This window comes from Acanthisitta chloris, unplaced genomic scaffold (genome assembly GCF_000695815.1).
Source record: "Acanthisitta chloris isolate BGI_N310 unplaced genomic scaffold, ASM69581v1 scaffold37020, whole genome shotgun sequence".
NCBI lineage: Eukaryota > Metazoa > Chordata > Aves > Passeriformes > Acanthisittidae > Acanthisitta > Acanthisitta chloris.
The window spans coordinates 1-16,674 of NW_008652879.1; the positions used below are offsets into that span (position 1 = coordinate 1).

Consider the following 16,674-nt stretch of genomic DNA (forward strand, 5'->3'; position numbering starts at 1 on the left):
AGTGGATGAGAAGCTCACCATAAGCAGTGTGCACTAGGAGCTCAGAAAGCCCATGGAATCCTGGGCTGCATCAAAAGGAGTGTGGGCAGCAGGTCAAAAGAGGTGATTCTTCCCCTCCACTCTGCTCTCATGAGACCCCACCTGGAATACTGTGTGCAGTTCTGGTGCTCTCAGCATAAGAAGGACATGGAACTGTTGGAGCAAGTCCAGAGGTGGCCATGAAGTTGCTAAGAGGACTGGAGCATCTCCCCTGTGAGCACAGGCTGAGGGAGTTGGGGCTGTTCAGCCTGGAGAAGAGAAGGCTGTGTGGAGACCTCATAGCAACTTTTCAATATCTGAAGGGCCTACAAGGGAGCCAGAGAGGGACTCTTTGTTAGGAACTGCAATGATAGGACAAGGGGTAATGGGTTCAAACTGAAGGAGGGAAAGTCCAGGCTGGATGTGAGAAAAAAGGTTTTTTTATAAGGGTGGTGAGACATGGGAACAGGTTGCCCAGGGACGTGGTGGCTGCCCCAACTCTGGCAGTGTTCAAGGCCAGGCTGGATGAAGGTTTGAGCAACCTGACCTAGTGAGGAGGTGTCCCTGTCCATGGCAGGGGGGGTTGAAACTAGATGATCTGTAAGGTCCATTCCAACCCCTAAATTCTATGATTCCATGACCTTCGTGGGTCCCTTCCAACTCTGAATATTCTGTGATTCCGTCCTTCAGGTGTTCAATATCTCCCAGAATAATCTTTTGCATAACTTTAACAGGCACTGAAGCGAGACTGACAGGGTCACCCCTCTTGCCCTTTTTCAAAATGGGGACACTAGCCAGCTTCCAGTGAACTGGGACCTCTCTAGATTACCAAGACCATTAAAAAACATCAAGAGGCCTTATGATGACATCAGGCAGCTCTTTTAAATATTCTAGGATGAATCCCATCAGGCTCTGTAGATTTATGGGGATTCAGCTGGAGCAGCAGATTCCTCACAACATCAGGGTCATCTGGGAGTTTATCATTCTCACGGCCATGGTACTCCAGCTCAGGGCACTGGGACCCCATTAGTCCATCACTGGTGTTAAAATGCCAATGCTAAAACAAAATCCTGGAGAGGGATATCACTTCTGTATTTTCCATTGTATTTCATGTCCTTATACCCTACTGTGAAAGTTCTTGTGAAAACCAATGGTGGAAACACTCGCCTTTTGAGGATAATTATAAGAAAGAGGAAAAATGTATTAAGTTGGTAACAGTAGAATATGGAATAGATTCACATCATGCTTTGTTTACTGGAGCTGGTATCCGTGTTCTATCGTTAAGCCACTGAATGGGGAACATGCCCTATTCACAAAATGTTGTGGTAAGAGTGGGAGGAAGAGAAATATTTGCCTGCTCCAGAGCTAACCGTTCCCATTTCATCATTCACTGGCAAGCCACAGTGGGGCTCTAATAAGACTTCACTGGGCTAAAGGCATTTGAATCATTCATGCTACTGTGCAGCTGACGCCAGCATCGGGGCTATTTTTGGCCTAGGGAATACTGACAGCATGGTTGGCAAATGATGAATTATTTGTCAAGGGCACCATAGGCCACATAAGTGTGTCCCCTTCCTGGGCTTTGAAGAAAGTGCTTTGTTTATATGCCGAGTTGTTTTTGTGAGGCACTGCACATTTTCAGGCTGTTAAATCCCGGGGTCAAGTTGAAAGGTGATCAGCAGCATGTTGCAGGGCATAGAGTGCGCTCTGCTGGGCACAGAACGCAAAAGCAAAAAGCAGGGTAATCCTCTGGGAATACACAAGAGAAAGGCTACAGACAAGTGAAAACATCTCCAGTGGTTGCTTCCATAGTAAAAGTCCCATATTATCAGGTTGCTAATCGATCACACTACTTAAGATCCTCTCATTTTCATCCAGTGCAAGTGTAGTCACCACTACAGTCCACAATGAACATAAAATTCACTGATTATCAAATCCAAAGACAACACAAGATCACTCTACATGAGCTGCCTTTTCCCAACTTCTGCTGGTTTTATTCAGATTTGAACCCGTCTGTCCCAGGAGGATCCTGCCTGTGAAGGGGTTCCTGCTGGACCTGCAGGCAGACCCGACAGACCACAGGGACTGCCATCCCAAACCATCTTTGAAGTTGGTCATGGAAAACCTGGAGACAAACGTTACAGAAAAATCAGAGTACTTTGCTGATACACCACACAGAAAACTATAGTAAGGCTTCCAGAACACCTGACAGATACCCAATCATTTGAGTCTAAACACACTGACTGGAAATGAGGAACTATTATTATTTTTATTTCATGGTAGGTAAGAAAGAAGAGGGACCAAAGCGGAGGGAGGTTATGGAGCTCATCCAAAATAACACGACAACACTTGAAGTCAGGATCAAATAAGGGAAACAAAAGGGCATATTGCTTGGGTTCTGGAGGATGTATATACAGAACAGATGGGGTTCTTTAGAAAGACATACTGACCTCTATACTGTTTGAGTTAACAGGAAAAGCTGAAAAAATGCAAAAAAATTAAAAAACTAAAGCTTACTTGGCGGAAGAGGCTCATCGATAGTTGGGTAGTGATGATGGTCAGGCCTCAGAGAAGGAAGCTGGCTGACTGGCTGAGAATTATGGAGTAAAGGGCAATCACCTATGGACAAGACATTCAAGACATTGACAGTCATTCACTTTTTCACAATGTGGTTCAAAAAATGTGCTACTGTAAAACAAGTGATTGTTTTAAAAATAGGTTAATCCAGTGCACTAGCATCTCTGGTTATTCTGATTTTCAGGCACTATTTTAATAACAACTCATATGGCAAAGAAGTATTAAAATAACACAGTAAAGTCTCTGAGTCAAGGCTAAACTATTGAGGCCCGGATTTTGGACTCATAGACACACAAGTGCAAGTGAGAGAAGAATCAGGCTTGACCTGTGAGAAACACTGTTCAAGTACAAACAAACTCAAGCTTCTGCAGAAACTGGCAGGAACCTGCAAAATCCTAGTTCCAACTTTTATTTCACCCATCAGCAGAAAATGAGGTTAAAAACTGCCTTGGATCTTTCTCTGCTTTTCCAAAAGATCAGTGGCTAGGAAGTTAAAAACTGCCTTGGATCATTCTCTGCTTTTCCAAAAGATCAGTGGCTGGTCCACTGATCTTTTCCAAATGATATGTGGACAGGAATGGCAGGATTTTGCAGTCCCTGCAAAGCAGAAAAACACCCTCTTATATAGGTATTTTTCAAAATTCAGAGTTCATACTGGGTGGAAGGAGGGAGAATTAGAGAAGGACAGCTGACAGGTAGGAGACAGGTGGTAGAAGAGGAGGACAAAAGATAGTGAGAAATAGTCAGGATCTGAGATAAAAAACGAAGACCTAAGATAGAGAAGAGGGAAAGAAGAAGAAAGAGAGTCACACAGTAGACAGTGCAGAGGAAGGTTTTATATACTAACATTGTATATATGTCCATATATAGAATCATAGAATGGTTTAGGTTGAAAGGAACCTTAAAGATCAACTAGTTCCAACCCCCTTACCATATCTAAGTATAAAAAAATGAAACCTCAGTAAATGTCCAAACTCACGTTCTGTTGAAAGGAACAAGGAACTTAAGATCCAGTCAATGTTTGTAGAATCCTTTAAGAAACTAAGAAGTTATAGTAGGGATGGAAAAAACATTCCTTATGTTAGACTTAACTGTGAGAATAGGAACCTGCATACTGAAACTTCACAGGATCCAGAACAGAGATTCCGGCTTGGCCTGTCCTTAAAATCTTAGAAACCAGGACTATTTATCCTCCTAATGGACATGTTTCATATTGTGTGGGAACAGCTTTTCACTATAACCTCCAGCTCCAGGTATGCTTGTTACTACAGACACAATTTGAATTGCATAATTGCATAAATAAAATATTTACATGCATTAGGGAAAAAAATATATTTAGCTGAATGATTTTGCTGATATTGGAAATGCTAAAACACACTGTGTGCTAGCTGGTTTAACTGTCTATAATGTCAGAATCTCAACAGCCTAAGAATGAACATTTTGTAAAAAAATCCAAACATATAGATATCAAATGTAAAAAAAATTTACCAAAAATAGAAAATATGTTGGGCTTTTCAAATAACCAACAGTTAGAAGGCAGAAGCCAATTTTGTATAAAACTGTAAAAAAATCTCACACCATCCAGAAGTGAGAAAAGTTGCTTAGACAAAAATACTCCCTCTTCTAGGTGCTCAGATGATACCATATGTCCTGCTAAATGTCTTCATTAAACCACTTGTGTATAGGCATATCTCACAGTTGTATCTGCTGCATGTTTTGAACAGGCAGCGGAGTTATGTAATTTTATTACTCCATCCTAAAAGTCCATCTCTCATAGCCTTAAAAACTGTGCTGTTACTACTGGTGTTGTAGAGCTGACTACCAGATCATCCATCTATGTTTCTTTACTTACCTCACCGTAATTGACTCTCCCCTAGTCAAGATAGTTACGCCAGCGGTAGTAGCAGTCACCTGGAGTGGATGGACGTGACCACATCTACTGTGTTTGTAACAGCTGCCAAGTCATGAAGCAATGTGTACATTTACTGAAACACCCCTGATGACACCAAAAGAGTGCTAAGAGCCAGGCTGCCCTTCAGACATATGCCCAGCTAATGAAAGCAAAGCCACTGTGAACACTTCAATGCCCTTTATATGGGCTCAAGTCTTGGTGCTGTACTGAATCCATATGCAGAAGATGGCCTTTCCCACCACATCACCTATCAAAAGCACACACAGTCCAAAATAACCATCAAACCTGTATGGTCTCACACACACATGCGCTCCTGGCCCCTTAGCCATACTTGCACATGTATGACCCTCGCTTGCAAGGAAGGAAACTTGGTTTCTATACCTGTGTACTTCTGAAAATTTAATTCTTTGGACTCTATTCTGCCCTATGAAGTGAAAAATTCCCTAGTCCCAGCTGTCTACAAAGTCTTTACGCAGGTCGGCATGTAAGGCCACCCTTACACCTTTTTTCACCTAGGGTAAGGTCTGCAGCAGTGGAAGGTGGGGGTAAAAAAATTTGGAATGGAGAAGGAAAAGGTAGAAGGATGCTTTAGTTGGGGTTTAGCAGTGAACCCCAAATAGGTTATCCTTTTGCTGCCATTTTAATTTGGTGCCACTTATAATGGGAGACAGATGACTCAGAATTTGGGAATACAAAGACTACTTTTTGACCTTGCCCCATGCTTCTTAGCTGCAGTTGAGACCTTTAGTACTTCAGCTGGAGAAAAACAATATCCTAACTGAAGAAAAGATCAAATTCCCCCTTCATGTAACTGCATACAACATGAGTAACCAAAGGGAGAAATTTATTACAACTGCTTGGAGTAATTGGGAAAAACAGTATCTAAAATTACTTTTTAAAATCTATTTTATCCCTCAGGAAGGATAAGGAGATGAGAATTTTATTCAATATAGTTAAATTTCCAAAGCATCTAAGAAAAAATAGAAATCTTTTTAGTTGCCCTATGATCTGTGATGTCTGAGGTAGATTTGTTTGATACTTGGGGAATTGGACTAAAAAAAATAGGGTGTGTAACAGCCAAATATTTGCATTTCTCCAAGCTTAGGACTATGCATAGCTAACAAACATACACAGAAACTGGCCCAGATCGTTAGCTGGTGCAAATCAGCATATCTGTTCTTTGTCAAGCACAAGATGGTCCTCTCACTGACTATCAGAGACATGGCAGCTCATCAGATATATGAAATGGAACAATCCTGGGAAAAAAGGAATGAGTTGGTGAATGTGATAATGCTGATCTGCCACATAACTACAGCAGCTAATCTTGATTTTATAATGATGGATGCATATCTCTGGGAAACTGAATATACAGATCCCCACCTGATTTATTTGGTTTTGCTGGGATTTTTAAAGACAGGCTCAATTATCCAACCGTCCCTGATACCTGGCTCAGTTCACAGCCCCCAGATTTGTAAGAAGCAAACCGTGAGCTATCTGAAACCTTAATTATCTGATGTCTTCTGAGACATCCAGATAATCACAGTTGCTCAGCACATCGATTCTCAGGATCTAACCTTCTCTTCTGCTGCTTGGACCTGCCACTGGGGTGTCTAGACTCTCTGTGGCTCTTTGTGGATTCCCACCATGAGCTACTAGTTCATCTGGCCACTGGGAGGAGCCATCCACTTGCTCCCTGTCCAGCTCAGGGCTCTGCACTGAATCTGGCACTGACTCAAAAGCACTGTTCTCCTCCTCATCATCATCCTGTGAGGAAAAGACCGTGCTCTCAGAAATCTTTGCACTGTCGACGGAGGAGAAGCGGGTATGGCTGGAGAAGCGATTGTTACTGTCATAACAGGAGGTGCTGTAGCAAGAAGTGCTGTAGCAGGAGGTACTGTAGCATGAAGTGCTGTAGCAAGAGGGGCTGTAGCAAGAGGTATCACACGCCTCACATTCATTGTCACCATTGGGCCTGGAGCTCGACTCGCTCTCACTTCCTGTCCTGGGGGGCTCCCCATCCAAGAGCCCATCATTTAAGTCCGAGAGTTGCTCATCCAAGGTGCCAGGAGGCATCGTGCTCTGGCTGAAGTTCTCTTCAGCCTCATTTTCTGGAGGAGGATCTGCCGCCACGGTCTCACTCTCGCTGACCACCTCCTTATCCAACACCTCCTTGACTGTAGACTCCTCATCATTCTCCCCACCATTGCCACCATCTTGCTCTTCTTCCCCATCGCTGCTCATCTGTGCCGAGGGAAGGCTGTGGAGCAGGTTGTGGATTCGTATGTAGTGTGTGCGAGGCGTCTCTGGCTCACCGCAAGCTGAAGCTATGACTGTCTCAAGTTCAGACACAGGCAGGGAGCACGGCCTGTTTTTCCTCTTTGCTGTGGTCCTCAGTTGTAGCTTGTTGTCTTCTTCCTCCTGGGCTGAAGCCCCTTCTTCTTCTTCCTGACTCTTCTCTAGGTCCTTGCCAACATGTACATCTGCACTCACCTCATCAATATCTAATGTTTCTATGCTGGTCAAGACTCCACCATCTCCCTGAATACCAGAATTGACTTTGTTATTTTCCCTAACTTCAGTCTCAGGAGGAGACATACAAGCCATCAGAGCCGGCTGCTTTGTGAGGTCCGTAGCACTCAAAGAAGGCAGCACTTCTCCTGGGATGGATTCCAAGGGCTCAGGAACTGGCACTGCATCAACCTCCCCATCTCCTGCTAGCTCTTCATTTAAGCTGTTCTGGTTGACTTCCCCACGTGGTCTGACAGCCCCTGGGCTATCAACACTGTTCACACTGTATCCATTTAGCTGTTCTGGAGCTGTACTTTCTGAGGTCACTGTGTTGATGCATGGAGGCTCACCGAGGCTTTCCTCTGTGGGGTTGTTCACAGGCCTTTCCTGGAGGTCAGCTGGCTCAGGATCTGCACTAATGGAAACCTCTTCATCATCTGTATAAGACAGGAAAAGAAATTATTTACTTCTTTAAGACGAAGTGTTGACTGAACCGAGCACCCACAGCAATCTGAGAAAATTAAAAGCATAAATTACAGTGTGAAATGAGTGGGCAACTGAACAACTATCAAGTGCTGAATATTTTTTTTGCTACACAGTCTCTGTACAGTGGATTTAATCATGGGCTTACTCATGGTGGTAATCAGTATGCAGCACCGTGCCTCCTTGCAGCATAACCTGAAAGTAACTCCTTCTTGAAACCCCTCTTTGAGCCAAACCAGCATTGGAAGGAATACCTTGGGAATGGCAGGGAAGTCTTCCCTGAGGTTTTAATGACATGCTTGTTGTCACACTGAAGCTGGCAAAACTCCACAACAGAGAAGTAAAAAACTGTTTTTCACACCCCTGAAAAGTGAAAACGTTCCCCAAAATATCCTTTGATGTGTTCCTCATCTGTACCACCTCCTCCCAGATGCCAATCAACCTGGACTCTTTCACACCACGAAAATGGTCAAAAGATAGGAATCAGAGTTTTCCAGCAAGGGGAAAATCATGATTTCCAGCCACTAACACAGCTGCTGTTGGCTTGACAAAGTGTACCAGAGAGGACAGAGAGAACACAAGGCAGAAACCTGCTATTGAGATGAGATCCAAGGTTTAACCTTATGCTGTCATGACAGTTACTTCCTCATAACTACAAGAGAAGGTGAACCAAGACCGAATCAAAAGGGAGGGAATTCACTGTGAATTATTTTTTGTTTTACTTTTTACTTTTTTCATTAAAAATAATCAAATTGAGAAAGTTTCTAATCATCTCTACTATTACATTATACATTTTTACTTAAGAAGTGCTCAAGTGCAGATGACTCTACAAATAACAGCCCATATAGCACTTCCCTAGGACAGTGATAGAGAAGCAAATTAGAGTTTAGTTTTCGACCCTCTTCTCTCCCAGTAACGTGGCAGAGTATTTGAAGCAGCCAAGAACAGGGAAATATGAGACACTAGTAGCTCTAAGCTAAGGGGAAACATGGAAGAAATTATGACTCACGATGCATCCTGTGACAGGGGATTTTATGCCCTTTTCTTTGCTCATGACTGTACCTAAAGTCCCAGAGCAGCCAGGAATGAATTCAGATTTCTGAAGAGAAAGAATGCAAGCCAAAAAAAAAAAAAAAGAATAATAGAAAATGATGGCTTAAACCTGAGAATTACCTGGATGGATGGAAGAAGTTATCTCAAATCGGAACTGCAGCTGGCCACTGACATGATCTGTAGGAAGCCTGCGACCCAGAGTGTAGCTTACAACCCTGTCCCTGAAAGAAAACAAATATTGTCACAATAGACTATAACCTACCCAAGTGTACTGTGCATAGATAAACCTGCTGTGTCCTACAAAAATACATAATGGTTTTTAAAGGCTATTCATCCCAGCCATGAGGGCATGTTGACTTGCATACAAGAGAACGAATGGCAGAGAAGGAGAGGACAATGTCTTCAATTACAATGGAACAGCTGAGTAAGTGAGTAAGACAGGCTTCCAGGATACACAAGCATGTATGTATATATAGAGAGAGAACGGTGGGAATGAAACTTCTGCAGTATGGGTATGAAAGTATCAACATGGGAAGCAAACAACTCTCACTTCAGCTATTGTGACAACACTTCACTTCCCTGCAGATCTGACCATATCTACCCTTATGTAGACCCTTGCATTTCTGTGTTTTCTTCCCTTCACCATCTGTGTAAAATTCAGCTTTCCTGTTCTTGTTTACAAAATCCTGTGCAGGCCAGTCCCCCGCTTACCAGCTTTTCTCTTCAAACTGGCTGAGTGACTGCTCTTAATCTCTTTCCACCCCTCTTACCTCTATGAAGCTGAAATATCAGGAGAACACCTTCCTGACAAGGTTGATCAATGACTCCATTCTGTCCTTGTGCAGGTCCCTCCCTTTGCCATACTTCATCCACCCCTCAGAACAGAATGAAACTACAGAAGAGATTAACTTCCCAGATGCCCACAATGAGGCTGAATCAATCTTTGCAAAGCATTTTTTCAGTGTCACGGGTTCACTAAATACTAATATTCATACATCTTTTGAAGAAACATAGTTCACTTCCAGTTGGGCCAGATATATTTGCTAGGATAGTTTCACATGCATCAGAAGCTCATGTAAATGAGACAATTTCAAGATTTCTGCATCACCTCTCTGAACTTGTGTGAATAGTTCTCATGGAGCTTGCCTGAGATTTAAATGCCGCTAGGATATTAAAACTAAGATCTAGTGCAAGCTGGAGGCACTACTGTTGGCAAAGTATATCCTTAGATAGACAGTGTTTACAACAAGTAAAATAGGAAGTTATAACCAGGAGATGGTGAGAAACCTTCTCATACAGAGGAAAGCCTATGATACCAGTTACCTTCACCAAGCTGTTCATTTCCATCTGGTTTCTAAATAGCTATGCTATCTTCCCTACTTGAGAAACAGGGAGATAGCTTAGTCCCTTCTGGTAGATTCAGCTGTCAATATCACAGTCAGTTTCTGAACTAGCTGTTCAAAAACACTTCCAACAAGTTCATCTTCCTGCAGTTCTGCTAAACTGAGATCAAATTTTCAGAAATGCCTTCTTGGAAACTGCATTGCGTATGCTTTCCTTCAGAGATGACTCTGTTTTTTTCCCCTTGCTCTTCAAGGTCTGAACATTAAAGGTTTAGAGCCAACCTTTTGGCTTTGTCTGAACACTATCCATCTTCCTCCAACTGGTTTGTGTTATTTTGGCAGCATACACTTTCCCAGGACTTTCATGCAATGGGGAAGCAGGGCAGGGCTTGTGAGCTCAAGGCTGTTCCTTGGCAGCAGGGTAGGGTCAGAAAGCTTTAGTTACAACAAGCCTAATTTATTTTTTTATGATGTTTCCACTGTCCAGAAATTAAAGGGAGAAGGAACAGATCTGGAATGATTTTAGCCCATAGGTAATTCCCTGAAACATGTAAACAGCCTGTTGATAAAATTAACAGAATATTCAAATTGAAAATATTGCACTCTCCAGATTCACAGCCACGATACACAAAAAAGCCTTCTTTCCTAAATGCCAGCTTTCATTTTCCAAAATGCCATGAGTTGAGTTATAGAGGGAATTCTTTGTCTGGCCCGTAGTACTATAAATTCTAATTAAGATCAACACCATTTATCAGACAACTGTCAGTTTAGTAACTCCCCTTCAACATCATTATATCACAATAATGACATATCACCAGGGACTTAGAAACAGCAACACGCTCGTTAAACAATGGAAAGTAGCATAATGAAAGTAGCAAAATTTACCCTATGGCATGTCTTTCCAAGAGGCGTTGAACCGGCATTGAGAGTTTTCCCAGAAAACGTTTGATGATTGGTCGGCTCTTGGCAAATTTGTCTTTAACTTCTATTTCTAGGACGTCCGTGGGCAGGGAGACAAAGCTGAATTGCTGCAATAAAGGAAGAGCACAGAACATTTAGCTGGTGGCTGGGCCACAACAACATGCAGTACTTCAGCTGAGAGGCACAACTCAGCAACTGAGAAGTGAGGATCTAGTGAGGTGAAGGATACATGACCACTGTTTTCCGACACACTTTTTAGACACGCTGTTTTGAAATCTCTTTTGCTTGTTCTTCTCTGCCCCAACTCAAAAAGGAAAAACTCTGAAAATACTGTTTATCTGGATCAATCTCCTAACCTGGTTCACAGCATGGCCCCACAAAGACCTAAACTAGAAAGTAAGTCATGGCACAGGCTACTGTAACAAATGATACTGGAAAAAATAGGAATGGCACCATCTAAAGCTGCTCTTGTCACCGAGTGCATTGAAATGTGTGGCTGCTGTCTCAGCTGCTATGGTTATAAGAATATCTATGTTTATTTGTTTGTCTGTTTCAATAAGCTTTTAGAGACTGGATGCATGTAAAACTAGGGTAGGACCATGGAGAGTGATATCTTAGATTGTAGAAGCAAGAAAGTCCAGATATACAGCTTCCAAGCATGGGATCATTAGGGCACTTGGAGATGTTGGGATCTCCCCATAAGGAAATCAAAGCTTGATTAAAAAAAAAACCAACATGAAAAGCTACTCCTTTAGATCACTTGGCCTTGATTTCTCCTAGACTGGCTAAATTCAGTACAGGCTTGGAGCTGGAGACACAGGTCACAATCATTTTTCCAAACAGATCTGCTACTATTAGAACATCATCAATCAAAAAAGAGCATCTGTGCTGTGGTGCACAATAGTAGAAAAACTGTCAAATCACTGTTCACCTAACTGCAAGGTCAGTATTGAACTGGAAGACAACTGTAGTAAGTGAATATTGAGATAGATGAAAGGATTTTCTAGCTTTCCCACTGCCAAAACAAATCTTCACAACAGAATCATGCTCTGGGTTATCAAGGCCTGGAGTTAAGCCCTAAACTGCTTGCTCTATTGAATCATGATCTAATTCAGAAATGCTTAGTTTGAACAGCTTCAGGTGAAACAAACATGAGTGGGATATTCTGTTAATCAGGCCCTGAAAAAATGCAGATAATCAGAGAAACACAATTCAAACAAGAGCTAAAGTGCTATTTTCTTCTACAGCTTTGCAACAGGTTACCAAAGAAGATAAAACAACAAAGAAGAGAACATTAATTCCCCATGTATATTGAAAGTTGCCTTAAAAAATAAGTTGTATTAACCTATACTGTTTCACCTGCTAAAAACCTTGGGTAACTGCCACTTTATGACACTTAAAATGAAAGCCGAAGAAGGAAATTAACTTTTAATTGAATGAGGTCATTGTAACACACAGCAATTAGCCATTTAATGAATTCTCCATTATTATGCTGTTGACACCTACACTGTAGAAAAGTGTCTGTAGGGTAAAGCATGCACACATACAGGTAAAGACTGAACTGTCTGTATGTAAAAAATAAAACATAGGCTAATGATTTGAATTAATATATTGTCTTGCAGTACAACTCCGAAGCAAACCAGAATCTGCACGGACATTTATTTTCATAAGATCAGGTGGAAGCAGCCTGACAGCTACTTCCTTGCTCAAGAAACACATTGACATTACCCAGAGTAATAATAAGCACCTGAGCAGATGCAAGGAGCGAGTTGTACTGGAATCAGCCAGAGTAAATGTCCTTTTTTCCTTGAACAGCTGTGCCTCAAAGACATACAAATGCCAGGCTATTACATACAGTTTGCAAAATCAAATTGTGTTCTGATTTTATCACCTGCCAACATGTTGCATTTGGGGATACAGGATACTGCCCTGGGACCAGCCCCTGATCATTATCACAGTTCTCAAATGTTTCTTCTAGGAGAATGTTCTGATGCATAAAACCAGCAGCACCTTGGAAACACAAGCCTTTAAGCATCCTACGGCAAAACTCAAAGGTTTTGTCATTTGGAGACAACTGCAGTTTGAAATTAATAGTGAACTCACTAAAATGCATTTGGAGACATCTTGTAAAACAGTGATAATTTCATACAATTTATTTTAACGTTATCTTAGCACTTGCTCCTGCTCTTGCTCTCATCTAGTCCTTAGTGGGTGAGATGCCTCAGTCTCATGCCATCCACACTGAAAGCCCAAAGGAATATTTGTTTGCAGAATAAATGGGCCTCCAGTCCCCTGAAAAAATGGATCCCAGTGAAACACCCAGGTGAGAACTCAAAGGCTTAGATACACATTTTCAAAAGCCAGCAATCACTTTTGAAAGCATATTGTTCTTGTGATATTTAAGATGGGAACGTCTTCTTTGAATTTGGAAGCAAATCACCGCCAAATCCTAATTTCCCTCTCTTCCTTCACCATCATTTCTGACAAGTGCCAGACCCTCTACCTTAGCCACAGAACATCAGCTGCATGCACACTGCTCAAAGCCTTGGCCTTTAATATCCTGTCTATCTGGAATAGAAAGGACTCTGTGTTTCATGGTCTTATCCAACATAACTAATGTACAGTAGTAATATATTTCTGCTGGAATAAATTAAATCCTTTCCTTACCTAATATTTGCTCATTATCACACAGCAATTGCCAGTTTGTGCAAATGAAAGCCTAAGTCTTGTATCTAAGTTTTTTAAAAAAAACAACCCCAAATCCCAAACAAAACAAAAAAACCCTCCCACCCACCAAATCCCAAAACAAACAAAAAAAGACACCAATTACGAATTCTGAGGTACTCTTGGGTTCATGCTCAGGGATGTTGTGATTAATAATTCATCCCAAGGAGGGGCAAGAAAAGAAGGCTACAAGATCACAACAGAGAGATAAATTGACTCTTCAGGATGAAGGAAGTTTGATGTGGCCTCTTACACATGCCCAGAAACTTCACCATTGATCATCAAAAGAGCTGCATTTTAAGAACAAGTCTGCTGATATGTTGCTGCTGTTACTATTACAATTTTTACTGTAAGTCTTCTGTTATTTGGAACTTTTATTATTACAGCTCTCAGGATTACAGAACTAACTCAGAAGTTAAGCTTTCTTATTAAAAAGAATTATAACGTTCATGGTTGCAGAGCAAAAGCAAGAATACAAGAACTTTAGTACAATAAGCACAAATATATTATTTTTAAAAAACTTCTGTTTTTCTGATAGTCACTCCTTGAAGTCAGATGCTTCTATCTTTTGCAGCTGGCATTGGCTACTATGTATTTTCTTTCACAATCTAAATCAGCAATCTTTGTGCTGTATATTTTCATTGCAGCCATCACTCAGTTTGTGGCCTTGTTCATTGGTTGGGGTTTATTCCATAAATATTTACATTCCTTGAATCACAACCATTAGCATGAACTCTGCAAGACTGATCAAGAACTTCACAGAACCTGCTGGAATCCAAAGACACTAAACTAAAATCTACACTAACTGTAGAGGGTATACTGAAGTTTACATAAATGGGCTTTTATTCACTGTCAAAAACCAAAGTGAAAGCGTAATGGCTGGTTGGTTTTAAATTCTGATGTTCTGACTTGTTCCAAAGCTTTAGCCTCTCCAGCTGTCCAGAGGTCCACCAAACTTGACAATGGTTGCATGGAAGTGGTTTGTAATTTGTGTGAGCCTTTCTTTGTATTTACATAGAAAAAAACCCTTAAAGTAATGGACTTCAACACAGGTGCAAACTCATCTACAAAAACAGCTAGAGCTTCAAGGCTAAAGCCCCACCCAAGGAGAAGACTTTGTCTAAGGATTGATTATGTTGGTTATTTGAATAACAGCAGACAACAGGACACCTAGAAAGAGCAATTAACAACAACTTTTTAAAGTGATTACTAGAACTTCATGTTTTGACTTGATCCTTAATGAAAATTAAAGCAAAATGCATTACATTAAATGTAAGAAACAAAACTCTTACAAGTAACTGGTAGACTCAAAATTTATATATGATCTACATCAGCCAGTGAATGAATAGATAAAAAACAAGCAGTTAAATCTCTATTATCTGATTAGGCCAAGCCAGTAATTACCTTCAATGTTGCATTAGCCACAGTGCATTATCCTGCGTGTCATATCAACCTGGTGCAAAATGACTCTCAGAACTTGAGATGATACATGACACAGCACACTACACAGAGGAGATGGCAGAATGCCTCAACAGAACTGCCAAGGAAATGCCATTGAGAACGACCTGTTTCTCACAGGGTGACTGGCCCTAGAAATAGTCTCCGGCCCCATGTTGTCAGTGTAGTGTCTGATCCTTACTGGCTAGGGATGAGAGGGCTCTTCTTTATAGGAAGGATGAAGTGGTTCTCCACTGGAAGGATGAGATGGTCAACCAGCTGCCCTTGTGTCTGGTCTGGAAGAATCCCAGACCAGAAAACCCCAGATTTAGGGGCTTAGGAAAAGAGTGCAGTGCTCCAGTAGGGAAGATCTTTTTAATTTCCTCTAGAAATGAATCAAGACTGTTAGAAGAAATAGTTGTCTGTCAGGTGTATTCCTAAAAGGATGTTAGTCTGAACACAAGGAATGATTGAAGATCCATGGTATACTGGGGCAAAACAGCACTTGTGAGCAGCACTAAGGACACCTTGTGGAGACTGATGCATCCTAATTTCTAGAATACCTTGACCCTGTCCATATCAGGAAGACTTCCAGTAGTATGTGAGGGGATCTGGAGAGCAAAGCAATTTGCTGTGCACCTGATTACCACATCCAGACATGTTGGAAGAGTTTTACCATGAAGTGACTCCAGGCTGGTGCCCTGGACTGAACTCTCATTGTTGTCTAAAAAGTGCTGGGTGCGTTCTTGAAGCACATCTGTTGGTTTCCTTTCTGCTGAGAGTAATTGAGTTTATGCACTCTAAGACTGTCAAGTAGTGTCTTTAGTAGGGAAATCAGGAGATTCACTTTGAAACAGATGTCTTGAATGGAACAAAAATACTGCTGCATACGGACCCATTGAATCATTAATTACCATGATCTATAGAACAAGTTAGCATGGGTATTATTTTCTCAGTGTCTTCTTCAATTATTTCCTTTTTAGGGTGTTATCCCATGTCTCTGGAATTATGATGACTCAGAGGAAACAGACTTGCTCTAGATGCAGAGTCATTGCATCTCTCTACTTTCCCCACTTCTTTAGCCGTTTGTCAATGCCTGTCCCACTTGTTACAGTGGCAGGAGATTCAATGACTGTTTTGTTCCTACACATTTAATGCAAAGAGAGAGGACGACTGGAGAGAGAGATACTTTTCATTCTTGGCTAAGAGAAAAGCTGCAGCATTATAGCACATCTTATTAGACACTGGAGAATCTGTATCAGGCATAGCCTTAAAATGACCCAGCCAAAGGAAAAGCTTTAGTTTACATTTTCTCAGGCACCAAAAATCAACAAGTCATAATTAATAATTTCCATAGAAGTACAGAGAACGCAGGGAGAGGAAAAAGAAAAGTGACATGATGAAGAGAACCACACCAACATATTAAGTCTCCTTGGGCTAAGCAGTGTATCATCAGTTTTGTCTCTGGTCAACAGTAAGACATTAGGATTCACCTCTAATTTACACAGTTTTACACAGCCACCTGCTACAGATTCATTCTCACAGAGACACAAATCAGAACCAGAGCTACCTAGAATCAGTTGATAAACCCATACTCACATCATGTCAATGATCTAAATGTAAAACTGATTTTACATTACTGCTGGCATCTTCAAGCAAGACCTGAAAACACTGTAGTAAATACCATTGAAGGAATTT

General features: G+C 41.4%; 1 protein-coding gene across 1 annotated transcript; it reads right to left on the reverse strand.

Moving 5' to 3' along the window:
• Positions 1–2,535: 2,535 nt before the first annotated feature.
• Positions 2,536–10,922, reverse strand: LOC103806016 (E3 ubiquitin-protein ligase HECW1-like; the record flags this gene model as incomplete). The annotated part of the gene is made up of 4 exons (XM_009078690.1): positions 2,536–2,637; positions 6,082–7,452; positions 8,672–8,772; positions 10,780–10,922. Coding segments are annotated over 4 exons (1,717 nt in total), but the record flags the coding sequence as incomplete, so codon positions are not given.
• Positions 10,923–16,674: the final 5,752 nt, after the last annotated feature.